The sequence below is a fragment of the Anas platyrhynchos genome, chromosome 10, assembly GCF_047663525.1.
Source record: "Anas platyrhynchos isolate ZD024472 breed Pekin duck chromosome 10, IASCAAS_PekinDuck_T2T, whole genome shotgun sequence".
NCBI classification, from domain to species: Eukaryota; Metazoa; Chordata; class Aves; order Anseriformes; family Anatidae; genus Anas; species Anas platyrhynchos.
In genome coordinates, this window is record NC_092596.1 from 6300572 (window position 1) to 6316040 (window position 15469).

At 45.6% G+C, this 15469-nt stretch overlaps 1 protein-coding gene and 1 long non-coding RNA gene across 2 annotated transcripts in view; one reads left to right on the forward strand and one right to left on the reverse strand.

Moving 5' to 3' along the window:
- TRPC5 (transient receptor potential cation channel subfamily C member 5) overlaps positions 1-15469 on the reverse strand; it is a 96892-nt gene that overhangs the window by 49476 nt on the left and 31947 nt on the right. The window contains exon 3 of the mRNA XM_027465062.3: positions 4485-5006. Within this exon, the coding sequence (XP_027320863.1) occupies positions 4485-5006 (522 nt within the window). The remainder of the gene's footprint in view (positions 1-4484; positions 5007-15469) is intronic.
- On the forward strand, positions 6029-11899 carry LOC113844710 (uncharacterized). The gene is made up of 2 exons (XR_003499448.3): positions 6029-6373; positions 6587-11899. It is a non-coding gene; the product is annotated as an uncharacterized lncRNA (long non-coding RNA).

Sequence of the window (15469 nt, forward strand, 5' to 3'; positions counted from 1 at the left end):
GCTAAGAGATGACTTCTCCCCATCTTTTCTTAGAAATACAAACAAATTAACAAATGCAGAGCTAACTTGGTGCCAGAAACAGCATAGTGAAGATTGATCCCCAACAGCTGAGCTGTGCCTTTTTGTGTTAAGTCTTCAGCACCTTTCTTCTTCCCAAATTAATCATGAATAAAAGAATATGGAAAGCAGTAATATGAAGATAAATGCCATATACTACAGAGCATTTACGGGAAAGCCTTCTTGTCTCTAAGCACGTGAACTCCCACGATCCTACGAAGATTACTTCTGAAAGTGGACCCAGAGAAAACTGATGTGTCAGTGCTGGATCTAGCTCATCATGTTTCACGGTGTACTACAGATGCCCTCCTTTTTTTTTTTCCCTACTATTTTGTGACTGCCATGCACACAGCAACCACAAATATTAAATCTTTCCTATCTTCCAAAGAAACTATCAGGCCACCTCTGTAATCTGACCCTGACAACACAACCATTCCACACTTGAGATGAGATGGAGAGGGAGCCTGGGAACATTGCACAGCATGTGCAGTGTGCTAACATCAGATATATGCAGTGTTGTACGTTAATATATATTGCGTATATGCAGTGTATACAAAGCTAAGGCACACTTCAATCTTTCCTGTATAACTGATTTTTTTTTCCTTCTGTGTAAACAGTAATTTACCTTCTAGAATCTAGGGGCTTACTGAAAACAAACATGAAAAACAAGATTTTTTTCCCCCCTATTTTTGGTCCTCTCCCAAAGGAAAAGGGTTTCCTTCCTCGTAAGCAACATCTTTGCCAGTTTATAAAACACTTTGCACATGTCACATTCGGGGGAACCCAAGTTTGTACCTTTTTTTGTTGAAAAAATCTGGGAGAATTGTCTACCCTTGTGAAGATGAAGCCCGTACCTGCGCCACGAGGCACACACGCACCTGCGGCCTGGATGAGGAGTGATTCAGGTCTTCACAGCCTGCCCTGGGCCATGCTGACAGGGCAGAGGGATTTGCCTGGGGATACAGGCTGAGATGGACCCGTTGTGATGAGGCCAGGATCTCTCAGAAGGGAGGGTCGAAGGAGCTGCTGTGGTTGCACTCACTCATCAGCCCTCCTTCAGGCTGCTCACTGCGAAGACCGAGGGGCTCAGGCCAGACCTAGAGATGAAGTTGCATGTACCCCGACCATGTTTACTGGATTCAGTCCAGGGAACAGGGAGTTGTGTTCATGGTGGGGCAGATTGCTAATTGCTTGCTAAAATTAGCACACAAGACCAGATTTTTCTCCAGTAGTTAGGAGAAACTGCCAAAACATGCCGATAATTTAGCAGTGGAGTTTCAAAATGCGTCAGCAAGTTAAGTGTCTGATCTCCAACAGGATTTAGGCACTTAACCAAATTATACTCTGTTTAAAATCTTATTGTCTGTTTACCTGCATATTTAGCAGCCTAACTAGCTTTGAAAACCTTTACTCCATGGGTTCAGAGCCCTTTCCTCCAGGGCTCTTTGGAGCACAAACTGTCCATTGCTGTCCAGGTTTTCCCATCAGGATTTTTTCCAGTCCTGTATATTCACTGCCAGAGATCATCAATCTGCACTAGGAACTTGAATGCTGTTATTTTTCTGCATCTAGAGCAAAACCAGCACCTACTCTTCAGTAGCAGAGTGCAACGGAAATTAAAAAAAAAAAGGCACAGTGGGTTCATATGAAATGCCTTGGTGAAAAAACACTGAAAAACATGTCTGGTAAAAGAGTACTCTGAATTTCCAGCCTCCTTGAGCAAAGCAAGAGCAACTCTAAGATCTGTTCCCTACCAAAAACAGACAGCAAAGAACCTCCGTCCAAAAGCAATGACTTTTTTACCAACTTCCTCTAAACAACTTCTCTAGAAAGAATCTAGAAGTGGAACATAACTGCCTGATTAAGCTGAAATCTAAACAATTCATATTTGGGGGGGATTTTTGAGGTCTACTTCACTCAAAAAAGAAGCTGAAGGAATTTTTCTCTAGCAATTAGTCTAAAATCAATGTGAGATCACACATTCTTTACTCTGAATATAAAGAATTACCAACTGCAGTAATAATTTACAGCCCCAGAAAACAGCTAACATCCACTCTGTATTTTCATCTTATGCTACTGGAGATCTGACTTGTGAGTTTGTCAATGCTATGACAAAATGCTTCAGTGGAACAAGATGATCTACTTCAAAAAGTTTGCTGCTCCTCTCTGCAGAACTGTCTTTCATGAAACTGAACTTGGTTCTGTTTTCCTTCTTGCCCCCCACAATATTTTTTTTTCAGTCTGATACTTTTCAATCATGATTAAAAGACATTTTTTCAGTGTCTCCCACCAAATGCTCCTACTCATTTTTTTCCAGAAGCTGGCAATGACATTTGTATCTTGCCTGGTGTTTTGTATTGGACTCATTATCATGATTAAAGAACTGCTGCTACATGCAAACACCATGCCACCAGCTGCATCGCGTGTTTGTGAATAAGCAGGTAGGGCGAGGTGCTTCAGTAGTGCTGGCTTCCCCAGCTCGTTCGTTCTGTCCCTGCCCACCAGTATTCCACCTCGAAACAGCGCTGACATTAGCTGGCAACACGGAGCTTGTGCTAATTCACCATCATTTCTGTGCTGGAACTGTCATTAATATGCCACAAAACATGGAACTTGCCCATATGTTTGGACTTCAGGAAAATATGTCCTCCCTCCCCCCCAAAAAAGATATGAAAGCTGTCAAGCAAGCAAGCAAAGATTAAAAATTTGTTATTTGAAAATAAAAGAGCTTCGGGACTGTTCAGCACTGCATTTCAAATGTAGGAGCCCTCTTCAGACTTACGGTCTCCTAATACAAACACGAGACAAGGGGAAGTCACAGCTTGCTGCTCGGGTGTCATGAGTGAGCCTGAGCAGCGACAAGATGCCCTGGCTGCAGAAGGGTGCGTGCAGGGGCAGTGTCTGCAGCTCTCAGGACTGCAGAAAGAAGAAGCAGAGTTTCTGGACCTTTTCAGATTCAAGGAACATCTGAACTGATAAACTGTATTACACTTCTCTAGATTAATTCTGCACTACTTGTTCATGCCTCTAATGAATCTATGGTGTTACACAGCACTGTCAGCTAGAGTTAAGAAACAAAATTGACACGGAGGCCAGTGAGCCTTGCTGATTCTTCACTGGAGCAGCACAGCAAGAACACTATGTTGACCACGTGCTAAATCCCAGAAAGCTTGAGGCTTCACCTCCAGCTTGTTGCAGCAAGAGGCTGGTGCTCAGGAGGCAAAGGGAAGAAAGGCGAATCTGCATCTTTCCCTTCTTGACTCCCTTAGCTCAGGTGACAAGAGCAGCCTTTATGGGAGGTGGAATGATATCTTATCGGGCTGTCCTCATCTGGGTCAATGCATAAAACAAAGTAAGGAAGACAGTGAAAAGAATAATGTGGTGAGCTTTTCCACCATGCCTGTCACCCTCTGGATATAGAAAAATGTAATATACATTGAAATTAAGTCCCTCAACCAAGCAAAGTAAATTCCTCTTTCAGATAACCTGAGAACATCACTGGCCAACAGCAATACATCATCTATGAAACTCTGTCCAGGTTTGGAAAGAGAAAGCAAATCCAGAGCCAACTGATGAAATTGTTGTCAGCATTCTCCTTGGGTTTGTGGCCTTTATTGAATCAACTTATAAATCTCTGGATCTGCAGGGCTTTTGAAAGGCTCTGTGCCCTTCACCTGAATTATGTCTTTCCTTTCTGGTAATGCGGGCAGAAGTCTGAAGTTCTGGGAATTGCTTCTGAGTCCCTACAACATGGATGAATAAAGAAGGAAGAATCAAGCTGAGGTGCCTGAGGTGTGAAGTACCTGAATGACCAGGATCCACCTCCCAGCATCACACAAGCATTTTTGCTTAAGAAAATTGCTGGTAATGTGAAAACCCGGGATGCTGAGCATGCCCTTGTTCTCTTCTGCTCTCTTGTGCTGCTGTAGTTTCTGTGGCTTTTATGAGTTAGTGCTGAATGGGTGCCAGGGAGGGTCTTGTGGCTGGAGGAAACTAGGAGGATTTCATATTATTTCCTGCAGTCAAGAACTCCATGAGCCAGACAATCCCCTCTAGCCTTTGTTTCACATAGAAAGGCAGTTAGCGGGAAAAGCTTTCAGAGCTAACAAACCTGGAAATCTCCAAAGGCTGTAAGGGGCTGGGTTACAAGGAAATGGGATTCGAATATCTTTGAAACAGAAAATGTCAGTGCCACAGAACCCATAACCCACCACAGCAGTCCTGGCTCTGTAGCCCTTGATTGTCAGCAGCCTCACGCCGTCCCTGCGGCATGCTGAACCTCCTGGGCTGTCACAAACCCATGTGCATGTGGTTCTCCACTCAATCCAACTCAGCTCTCCTGAACAAACCCATGGAAACCAGAGAAAGGCATCATTTTATCCACCACCCGCACCCTTCTCACACCTTTGCATTCAGATGACTCTTACCTCTTTCTGGTGATACTTTATTGCTACCTTTAGCTTTGCCAAATCATGACATTTTTGGGGGTCCAGCTCTTCGCTCTGATCATCTCTGTGATTGAGAATGATCTCCAGTTCTCGGGAACTCCGTGCTTGGTCCAAAAGGTCCTTAGCAAAACGCTTGCACTGCTGGGAAAGCTCTTCATATTCAGCCTTGAACTCATTTTCCACTTTGCTGAGCTCCTTCAGCTCCCAGCCCAGTCGGAAAGCCGTCAGGATCGGGTCCTCGCTCGATAAGGCAATCAGCGAAGGGCTGGCTAAGGCTTTGTAGATGTTCAGCCTTGACCTGGAGTGCCTCAGGCTGTCCACCTCTGAACTGGAGACACACTCCACGCAGTTGCATCTGATCTGGTGTGGGCGTGGAATCGTTACCCGTCTTTGGACAAGCAGTTTGATGATTTCGTAGTTGTTGGTGTGAGCCGCCAGCATTATTGGGGTGATATCTGGAGTGAATTCTGAAAACTGGGTGTCCATCATCAAGGTTGGAACCTGTAGAAAGGGATAAAGCACAGTCATGTTTCATGGGGGACAGCAGAAAGCAGAGGTTTCTCCTTCAGGCTTTCAAAGTGACCTCATAATAAAACAAAGTAATAACACTCTGTGTCCCTTCAATCCTGTTGTGTCCATGTCTATGTACATGCTTCTGTTCTGGTAAAACCATTTTCATGACCCTGCCTCCAGAGCAGGATCAGTTTGGTGGAAAATCAGTTACAATCCCATTTGAACGCTCTATACATGAACTTGTTCTGAAATGGCTACTGGGTCACATACCGAAAAGTGGACTTTTGTAAGAAAAAGGGAGACAAAAAGCATAGGTAGTTACACAGAAAGAAAGGAAAAAAGTGTACACTGAATAGATTTCCATAATTCTCGTTATTTCCATTACATATGTGCATTAGCACGGACCTACTCGTAGAAGGCCCTGTAGAAACCGAACCCAACACGGTTGAGCTAAGCTCTTCCTCACCTTTTCCCTACTGTTTTCATTTGAAATTACTTTTCAGTGGAAGGATACATTACATAACTGCCCTCGGAATAGATTTGTTTTTATTTTAATGGATTTGAAAAAATTTAAATGTAAAATTAATGAGCCATAGTCCACTACAAATAAGACACTCCAGGGTGTGCATTATTCAGCTACTGTTGCACTTCTCAAAAGATGAGCTTAATGCACACCCTGTTGTGTCTTATTACTATATGCAGAGTGCAAAATTAGCCCGGAATGCTCTCACATCCCAAGCACGCAGTGTGCTGCCATTCGCAGCGCAGGCAGCTCCCTTTGTTGTGCGTTAATCATTACTCAGACACGCTGTACGGCGTGTGCCCACCGCTCCTGCCCCGGCAGCTGGCGTCCTGCTGCTCGGGGGGCGACTGCTGCTTTTTGGTGAACAGTAGGCCTGCTTCCCCTCGCAAATGTCAAAGGCGTTTCAGAGCAACGCCTGTCAAAGAGTTCCACTGGCAGGAAACATTACTCAGGCTGCAGAGAAGCAAAAGTAAAGCGACGATGAACGAGTACAAGGCAAGCAGCCAGGTGCAGGACTGGCGGTGAGACGGCGAAGCTCGAAGCACCGAGCCCATTTCCCTAGGTGCCACGTGCCCCCATAGCACCAAGGGGATGAAGACTCCTGGGCTGATAAACCCCTCTGCAACCCAGCTGTGAAATCTGGGAAATGAGGAGTGAAATCGCCAGCAGCCCGCTGCCACACAGGTGCACAGAGCCTCTGCGAGCAGGGCTGGTCCCTGCAGGGCCAGGAGGGAGCCCATAAATACACCTGCTGGGGGAAAGCAGAGGCTGCCAGAGAGGATTTGCTGAGGGTCACGCAGGGCTTGGTGTCTCTGTGCAAGGCTGGATGAAGGTATTTTAAGATCTGTGGTAACAAACAGCTGAGAGCAGCTCTCTTTGTAAGGTCTTTGACTTTCTTTCTTTTCCTTTGCTTAGCTGGGTTAGGTAGTTTTGTTAAATGTCAAGAGAAAGGCGCAGGTTCCTCTCTTCTTTCTCCCTTAGAAGCATTTTTTTAAGCCCTGGTGCTTGTAAAACTCTATTTATCTTTCCTCCCCACCTTTTTCAGGCAGTTGCTGGCTGCTGGATTCAGAGACCCTGCCTCCAAGGATGAATGACTCCCCCTGTCCCTCACTGTCAAGTTTAACATCGTTTTCCTACATGGAAGTCACTGTGCCCAGAGCTGTACAAAGGAATTTCAGCTTTGCCCAGAGGTTTCCCTGCTGCTCACAACAGGGAACAGGCCCGTGCAGACAAGGTTATGTTACAGCTGGGGATGGAGCTGGTACTGCCTGCTGCTGGCCTGCTCCTGACACCTTCTACCTCTGGACTCACAAAATAATTGCCTCAAGGCCTGGGATTAGATTGGGGGTATGTCAAGTGATTTCTCACCCCTTATTCTGGTTCCTATCCTAAACCCTCCCCCCAGGAGCTCTGTTTTGTTCGGAGATGAGGCAGCCGCCCTGCGGAAGATGTGTTTTCCTGGGCAGCTTGCAGCACTTTAATTAAAAGGACACGCAGGGCAATGGCAGTGCAGAGAAGCAGGGGCTCTCTGGGGTGTGGAAGCAGATCACTCTAATGCCTCGAGTCACAGGAACTGGAGCTTATTGCTGATTCGAGCTGAGCAGCAAAACAAATCAGCGGAGCACAAATAGGAGCAGCGCAGGGGATGGCTGCTGGGCCTCTTCCCTGTGCCCAGCAGATCCAGAGAGTAGGCACGGGCTCAAAATGACACGGCTTGCAGTGGTTATTTTTGTTCCTGTCTTGCACGGTGCTTTGACAAGTTGCATCTTACCGAACCAGCTGTCTTCTCTTAAAGACGGGGCTATGCAGAGCCTTTGCTCTTACGGCTGCGTGCTGCCTGTTAGCAGCGGAGGGGCAGCAGATACTACAACCGTGCCTTGTGCTGCTGCTGTTCCTACCGCACAGCTCTGACAGGTTGAGTTCATGTTTAGATCAGCTTTTTCTCTGTCTTGGGTTAACTTGCAGTGATGGAAGCAGAAGAGGAATAAATTATTTTACTCCAAGGTCCCTGCTAAGCTCTCCCAAGGTTATTCTCATTAAGTGACCTGAATAACAAATTCTTTTCCATTAACCTCATCACCTGACACAAGCTGTTAAGCTGAGTCCTTCACAACCTCATTGCCAGCACTTGCACAGGAGCATGTGCCTTGTCTGCATTTTATCTTGGTAATGGTTGCTTAAGATATTGATGCCACCACTCACAGCGAGTGATTGAATGCTTGGTACCATCTTTCTTGAATTAAGCCTCGTGAATGGACGCCGCTCACCGCTGTACCACTGCTTCTCTGAATGATGCTGCAGTGAGTGAAAAATTACCTTTATTTAAGGTGGAGGGTGTGTGTGAAACCAGCTTAGCTCCTTGGAGAAGGAAGTGGAGGATTAGCTGGCATAAAAGCACCCTTTGGTATAGCTGAGCTCTCCTCTGAGCAGGAAAACAGAAGTTTTCTAGCAAACAGCACGCTACTGGAAACAGTCTGTGGATAGGAAGAACAAGAATCTCTGCTCATGTTAGTAACTAGTGTGGTGTAAAAGGAGCAGAAATATAAAGTGAAGGGGGGGAAAAATAGCACTGAAGACCTGATGGCTGAGTTATAGGTCTTCTGGGGGCTTGGGTTTGGAGGTGACCCACTCTGAGTGTCCCCTGAGCACGTAGTCTGGGCTGGTGGTAGACAGCAATCCAACTCGAGTCTCCAAGACTGCTGGGTGATGTGAACCAAAGCATGGTAAATGGGGAGAATGAGGAGGAGAAGAGAAGTGAATACCCAGGTTTGAACACTGAAAGGCTTCCAAGCAAGCTACAACGTTTATATGGCATCTGCCATCCATCTCTGCAAATAAAGACAAGTAGGTGAAAAGGCTGCTCTGCAGGAGAGAAATTGCTGGTCAGGTTCAAAATCTTATCTTTGAAGGAGCCTGGCTCTGTCTGCTATTTGGGGATGGTTTTCTGTTCGGCTTAATACTTTGTGCCCCTCTGTATTGACAGTCCTCCTGATAATGGTCTGGTAATGCTACCAGACAGTCACCTGTCATGTTCAGGGCTCCTCGGTGTTCCTCGTGCTCACAGCTGCCACCTCCCCAGAGAAAGCCTTGGTGCTCCAGGCCTGAAGTGAACAGAGTGTATTCAGAAAGCGAAGCCCAAGCATGAAACCCCTTCCTCCCAGCTTGTTTTGTTCCTCTAACAGTAAGCTGCTCAGGCCAGAGGCTGTTTAAATACACATCTTGTTCTGAGATGCACTGGAAATGTTCATTAGGAACGCCACCAGCTTTGCTTGAAAATAGCTAATAACACTTTCACTTGTTCCAGATGGAATTGCCACATTTTCAGGCCATCTCCATTTCCTAAACTAGCACTTCACCTGGACCAGCATAATGAAGTGCACGTATAACCATGACAAACTGTAAATATACTGCCATTATTTTCAGCTAGTATAACCTCTTGATTGAGCTATATATTGAAGATTTTCTAATTGCCAAAGCAATGTTCTATTAAAAACTGACTCAGGCAATTTCATGGAAGACTTTAAATGCAATGCTAGCAGAAATGGAAGCTTGGTTAATTTACTGAGCAAGGATTTCCTATTTCTAGGTTGTCTTCCTATGTTCAGCTCTATGGGGGAAGTGCGTGTGCCATCCAGAAGTGTTGTAACAGGCACAGCCAATTTTTGTCATACAAAAAATATTTTGCACCCTGTCAATTCAACGTGAAGCTCTGTGGTCAGCAGGAGCTTTAGCAGAGACTGATTTTGTTCAGGATCACAGTCGTGTGGTGCTTGGAGATGCAGCTCCACGAAGAGAGGAGGAGAGACAGAGGCAGGGTAGCCAGACTGTGGGTCAGCTGTGATACCAGCAAAAGGGTCTTGAAAAAAATGCATGGTGTGGCTGGCGTGCCCATCTGAATCCTGCTCCTTGCCTGAACCCATCAACAACTGATTTCACTGGTAGGACCCCACGGGCACTTCTTTCATTGTATGGGACTCCAGGGAAAATCTTATGTGCTCCTACAAATGTAAGCTTTCATTTTAGGTGATGCAGCGGTGCTGATTTCAATAACCGAATGTCTTAATCAGGCATGCCTTGGGAGACATCTCATATTTCTAAGAGTGATGGCAGCGTCTATATTAAAAAGGAGGTTATTTTTTAACTAAAGAGCAATTCATTGAATGAAATGTCATTTAGTTAGTGAAAAATAGCAAACATCACCAACTGATAACAAAGTAATGTGCTTTAAGGGCTTTTGTATTGGTTGTGAACAAGTTCTTAGCGCCGGCACAAAGCGTGCTGGGTTGTAGACACAATTTTGGACAAGCTCTGTTGTTACTGGAGTCTTCTGGTAATTCCAAAAAAAGTACATCCACTTGAAGAAAAGGCTCCTCCTGGAGCAGGTTACAAAGCCTGCTCAGTGACTGGCATGTCTGGGAAGCCAAGTCAAGGCTCTGCCCCTCAGAGTGACAGAGCAGAATTGAGAATTTATGTAGGTACCATTTGGGCACCTTGTAGCAAGCCACACACTGATCCAAGGTTACTCGATGATGCATATTAACATTGAAATATGTATCATTGATAAAAAATCACTAGATATAATGGATTATTATTGAAATAATGCAAAAAATAAATTAATTTGATTCTTATGTAACTGAACTTTCTGCAACCAGTAAACAAAGTACATTAATCCAGACATATTTGCTCTAGATACTTCAAGTTTTAATTTGGCTTCTCATCCACGTGCTAGAAAATGGAGGTAGAAGCAAGGGGTTGGTTATCAGAGCTAAACCCCCGTGTTTGGCTGTGGCAGAGCCGCACCCGAGCTCACTGTGTTCAGCCATGCATTTGGAAAATGCGGCGCAGAGATTGTCAAAAGATGGCCCCGCTTGGGGCTGATGCTGCGTAATTTCTCTTTTCATTTGCGGATTAAAAAAAGGGGAAGGCAGAGAGAAGCCTTCAGAAGGAAAGGATTTTGCAAATATGCATTTAAATGGCCTATGGCAACTCATCCCAGGCAGAGCACTCTCTCCTCTGAGCCACTCTCCCCTCCTGATGGGGTGGAGGAAATGAGATAAGGCGGCTGATGACTAAATGAAGAGCGCACGGTGTGGGCTTGATTCTCCAGACCACAGGGATGCTGCTGAAGAGCTGGACAGTTTGTGCTTGAACCTCTTGTATTTAAGTGCAGTCTTGAGGTCTGCTTGGCCCCGAATTCCTGTGTCTTGCTCCAGCTAAGAACCAAATCCAGTCTTGGCTCGTGTCTAAAGGACTTGATCTTGCTTAGAGGAGGCCAACCAGTGTTGTGCCACGAGCAATTGCACCCTCTTCTGGCTGTCACCTCCTCATCAGTGTAGGAATGGCTGAGAAGTTAATTGTAATCCCAATTTACATATTATGTCACATTATCTCTGAGACGACCAACTATCAAACCAATCTTGGCTTTCTACTATGATGCTCAGGTAGCCTGGGGCTAGCTGAATGGAGACTCCTGTCCAGTTACAACCAACAGGGACAGAAGTTCTGGAGTATCACAAATCCACACCTTAATGAAGCTGCTGGAGAAAATGTGGCATAACAGAAATCAGAACCTGGCTCACAGACTGCTATGGCTCTATTAAAGCCTTCTCAAAATGCAGAAGTTCCCAGTTCCTTGCCAGATCTGTTTCCTGAGATCCTCTGATACGAACTCAGGTATAAGCCCAATATTGCTGACGTGGGTAAATTGAGTTCTCGCCCGAAGTTCAGACAGGCAGACCAGACAGTATGCCCGAAGCTGTTTTTTTCCCCATTTGAAAACATAAAACTGTTTATTTATTTTTCACTTTTCTTTATTACCATTGAAAGGGTTCCTCAATGAGCTGCTGTTTGGGGTTAAAAAAGAAAAAAAAAGACGCTGATGATTTTTAATTTTGATTTTACATTTGGAAGTTTGTTTTGCTAAAGAGTTACTTAATCCAGTCCTGCTAATTTTGTGACTACATTAAAGCCCTTGGAATGTCCCTGCCCCTTCCATTATTTTATTTTATGGATAAGTTCTTGCCTGACTTCAAACATGCTGAAATAAAGACGATCTACGGCGAGCTGGAAATTTGCAGCCTGTGCCTTCAAAGTCATCTTTGCTTTATTATGGCTATTTTTCAAATATTTTCCAGGGTTTACTCTGGGAGGGAAGAGTTGTCCAGCTTTTAAATTTTATCTGATCTCTGTGTTTTCTATTCTGACTTAGTGGTAACAAGGACAAGATGTACTAAAACAGTCCAATAATCACATTGTCTATAACCTTCCATGTCATCATCTTTGTACACAAATGTCCCTATTTCCCATAATTTATTACTGTGTGCAGAGAGAGATGTTTCATTGGGTTTAGGCGAGGTAATACATTGCTAACACGGCTCGGGGAAAGGGACAGCTTTTTGCTTGGGGCAAGGGGCTATGTTCCTTTTTGATCGTATACCTTAAAAAATAATAAAAAAAAATCAGCTTTCATCACAAGACAACATCACAAAGCGCAGGGAGCGAGTGCACCTGGTGCCAGCCCAGCGCTGCCTGACATTGCACAAAACACATCTCGATGCTCCCAGGGCCGGTGGCTGTTTCCTCCCATTCTGACTATTAGGTAGCAGAAAAACAATGCCAAAAAGCAGAACCTAAGACTGTATGGATTCTGAAAAGACCCCAGAGTTTGTGCTACTGAAGAAATGGCAACCCAGAGAGGTGGTGCGGTGTCGCACAAGAATAACCTCTGTGCTTGTATCTTTCTCTATTACCACTGGGGCACTGAGTTCCTTTATTTCTAACCCTAAGCAGTTGAAAACACGCAGCGAATATGCCCCTCACGCTGCCAAGACGGGCTCTAGCTCATGCTCGGTCTGCTTGAAGAGTATTTAAGAGGAGCACGTGAGTCCTCCCTCTCCCCCAAACTAAACACCAGCAAAGCAGGGCTGATCAGGGAGCAGGCTCATGTGCTCAGCTGATGCCTCTTTGGTTTTCCCCACTCTTGGAGCCACCAGAAGACTCTGCCCATCGCACTCTGATCGCTGCCCCATCACGGGGATGAATGAGCCATGAAGGTGTTCTAATTTGCAAGTGCACACAGCTATATTCAACAACCTGATCAGAGCTACGGGGCTCCTCTGAAATCTTAGAGCCTCATTTCAGGGCAGCCTGTAATGTAAGTTCAATTTCCCCCTATAAACAAGCTTCCCTTTGACCATGTGTCGCAGCTATTTCAGCAGTCAGACTTGCCAGCATCTTCCCATTTGGACAGCCATGCCACGTGCCCTTTCTGGGTGTCAGAAATCACAAACCAGAGGCAAAAATCTTGTTATCTGATGTTGTGGGGCTGATCTAAGAGAGAAGCTAATGCTGTTATCAGGGCTCGTGAGTGAACGAGGCCCATTTGTGGATGCTGGGTAGGTGAGCAAATACGTTTTATTGAATTTAACACCTTAATGGGCAGATCTATAGAGAGACCAAAAGCTTACTTGTGTAGGAACACGAAGGGAACTTTTTTCCTACAACTGGTTTGCTACAGGCAGTCCACGCAGCTGAGACCCGTACCACTGCTGGCCCCAAACGCGCCCTGCTGGGTGTGCAGGATGCTCCCAGCTGCTCAGACCGCCAGCAGCCACTCCATCACGCTGCACTTCAGCTTTCCTGAGCTGTGCTGTTAGCAGCTGACACGGGCAAGCGCTCAGCTCACTCCCACAAATGAATAAAGAAAATTCCCCAGGAAGCACCTCCTCTAACAGCACGCCCCTGCCTTCCCTACCTGTCCACATGCTAGCTCACAAGCGTGCCGTGTTTGTGCGTGCTGCGATGTGGTTCTCACCCTGATCCACCAGCCCTCCTAGGAAGTAACAGCTTTGCTGCTGGCCCTGGAGAAGGAGCCAGGGACTCATTTGCCACCGCCAGGGGCTGGAAGCCGGAGCTGCAGCCTGTGAGCCTCAGCCCTGCTGCTGCTCATTAGCTCCGTGATAAGTTACCGAGCTCCTGGTTTTGCCTCGCACCTTCTCGTGGATTTAAGATCACCTGGGGAGGAAGGCGGTGGGGCGGGAGGGAAGTCTCCCAGTTAGATGTAATCATTAACTGAAGTGATCTTTGATTTCACTGTTTAATTAGATGGAATTCATTCTGAAGGCAGCCGCCAATGTCAAAGGCACGTTAACTATAGCTGTGAATTATTACTGCATCAATAAAAATAATGAAAAGCCTGGGTGCTGGCAGAGCCATTAGGCTTTGGAGCAGTAACAGCTAGTTTGCTGTTTTCAGACACAATCTTTCTTCCTTATTGTGCCTTTCAAATATTTTCATACTGACAACCCATGGCTGGTTTTTCTCTACTGCTTCAGCTCTGGCTCCGAGTGCACCCAACCAGGTCCAGCCTCCCCTTTTCACTTCGGACTTCTTGTATCAACATGGGAACAGCTGGTCTGAGTCACACCGAAGGGCACGGTATCCGTACTGAGTCACAGCAAGCAGCCTGCTAGCCTCTCTGCTCCTGAGTTCTTGCTGTGCAGCACTGTACGACCGGGTCAGACCCACAGACTTCCATGACACGGGTGCCCAGGTTTCAGTAACCCAACGTCTCAGCCCTCCATAATTAGCTGAACTGCTTTTTAAACTGCTGTAAGAACACAAATACTGCTTGCAAACTATGGCTAGCACTGCAGAAGGGCACTCTAGGCTTTGATCCCTTTGCAGTCCTTCATGCCTCCATAATACCTCATAGCCGTTGGCATCCACCTCGTCCATGATGTCCCAGAAGCAGTGTGAGCACCCAAAATATGTTACCACTGCAGAAGGAAGCATCTTTGTCCAGCCTGTATCTGAAGGCTCTCCCTGCATCCATCCTCAGCTCATGGGTTTGGAGTTGGTGCTACAGGGCTCAGCAGTTTCAGCTGGGAAGTCCACAAGTCTCTCCTGTGCCTTTAACCTTACTAAATATCAAGGAAACAAACCTTTTGCTGAAGGAGATGGGGTAACATTTCTCCCAGCTACAAAACCCAGGTCCTTTGGTCCTACCCCAGGCACCTCTGCAAGTGACACAGATCCACAGGAACTGCTCAGCCAGGACACGAGGAATACCAGCAATTCCTACACCTCCTGATTGTGGAATCCAACTTCCATGCCATGAGATACCTGAGATACCTGCTCCTGTCAGTGACTGCATCGGTCTGACAACGCTAGCAATGAGTCTGTCCATGCAGAAAGTATCAAGGGCTGCTGGAAGTCAGAACGCAGCTTTGCACTGGACTGTGCATAGAGGAAGAAGAACCCTAAGTGAGTAAGAAAAATCAGTTAAATCACGCTGTATCAAGGAAGTTACTGGATTTGGGCAAGAATAACATGGTTTAACGCACCACATAATTTCTGGTTCACAAAAGATTGTTTCTTGGCTGCTGATCTATGATATTGACATCGATGACAACGGATTTTTCACTCATCAGTTCATTTAAAAGAGGATTTTTGAGGTCAAATGTTAAGTTTGCAAATACTATCAAGTGTAGCAACCTTCCGCCAGCAGGTATCTGAGGATTAGGAGCTAAGACTTAAAAGCTTGCCTTTTATTCTCCATCGCTTCCTCTCCACAACCATATTCTTCCAGGGCTTTATTTCTTGTTCAGATTCTTCTTTTGGAAGACATATGGGTAGGTATCTGTTGAGATCTCATTGACTCATAAGGCCTTTAGACCGTCGAAACAAATTGAATCACGGTCATAAATACTGAGATCCCTTTTCTTTTTATTCTCATTATTGAGGAATTGCATTTGTAGTCCCATCTGTGAACCAGATTAATTCGGAGCCATCTGCCATGAACAAATTGCTAATTTTGGCAGATACCAGAGAGATGCTAGTATCATCCTTATGTAAACATTTGATGTCAGCTCTGATTGTTGTGAAGAAAACAGCTACCCGTAAAGGTGCTCATGGCCATACCATCAAC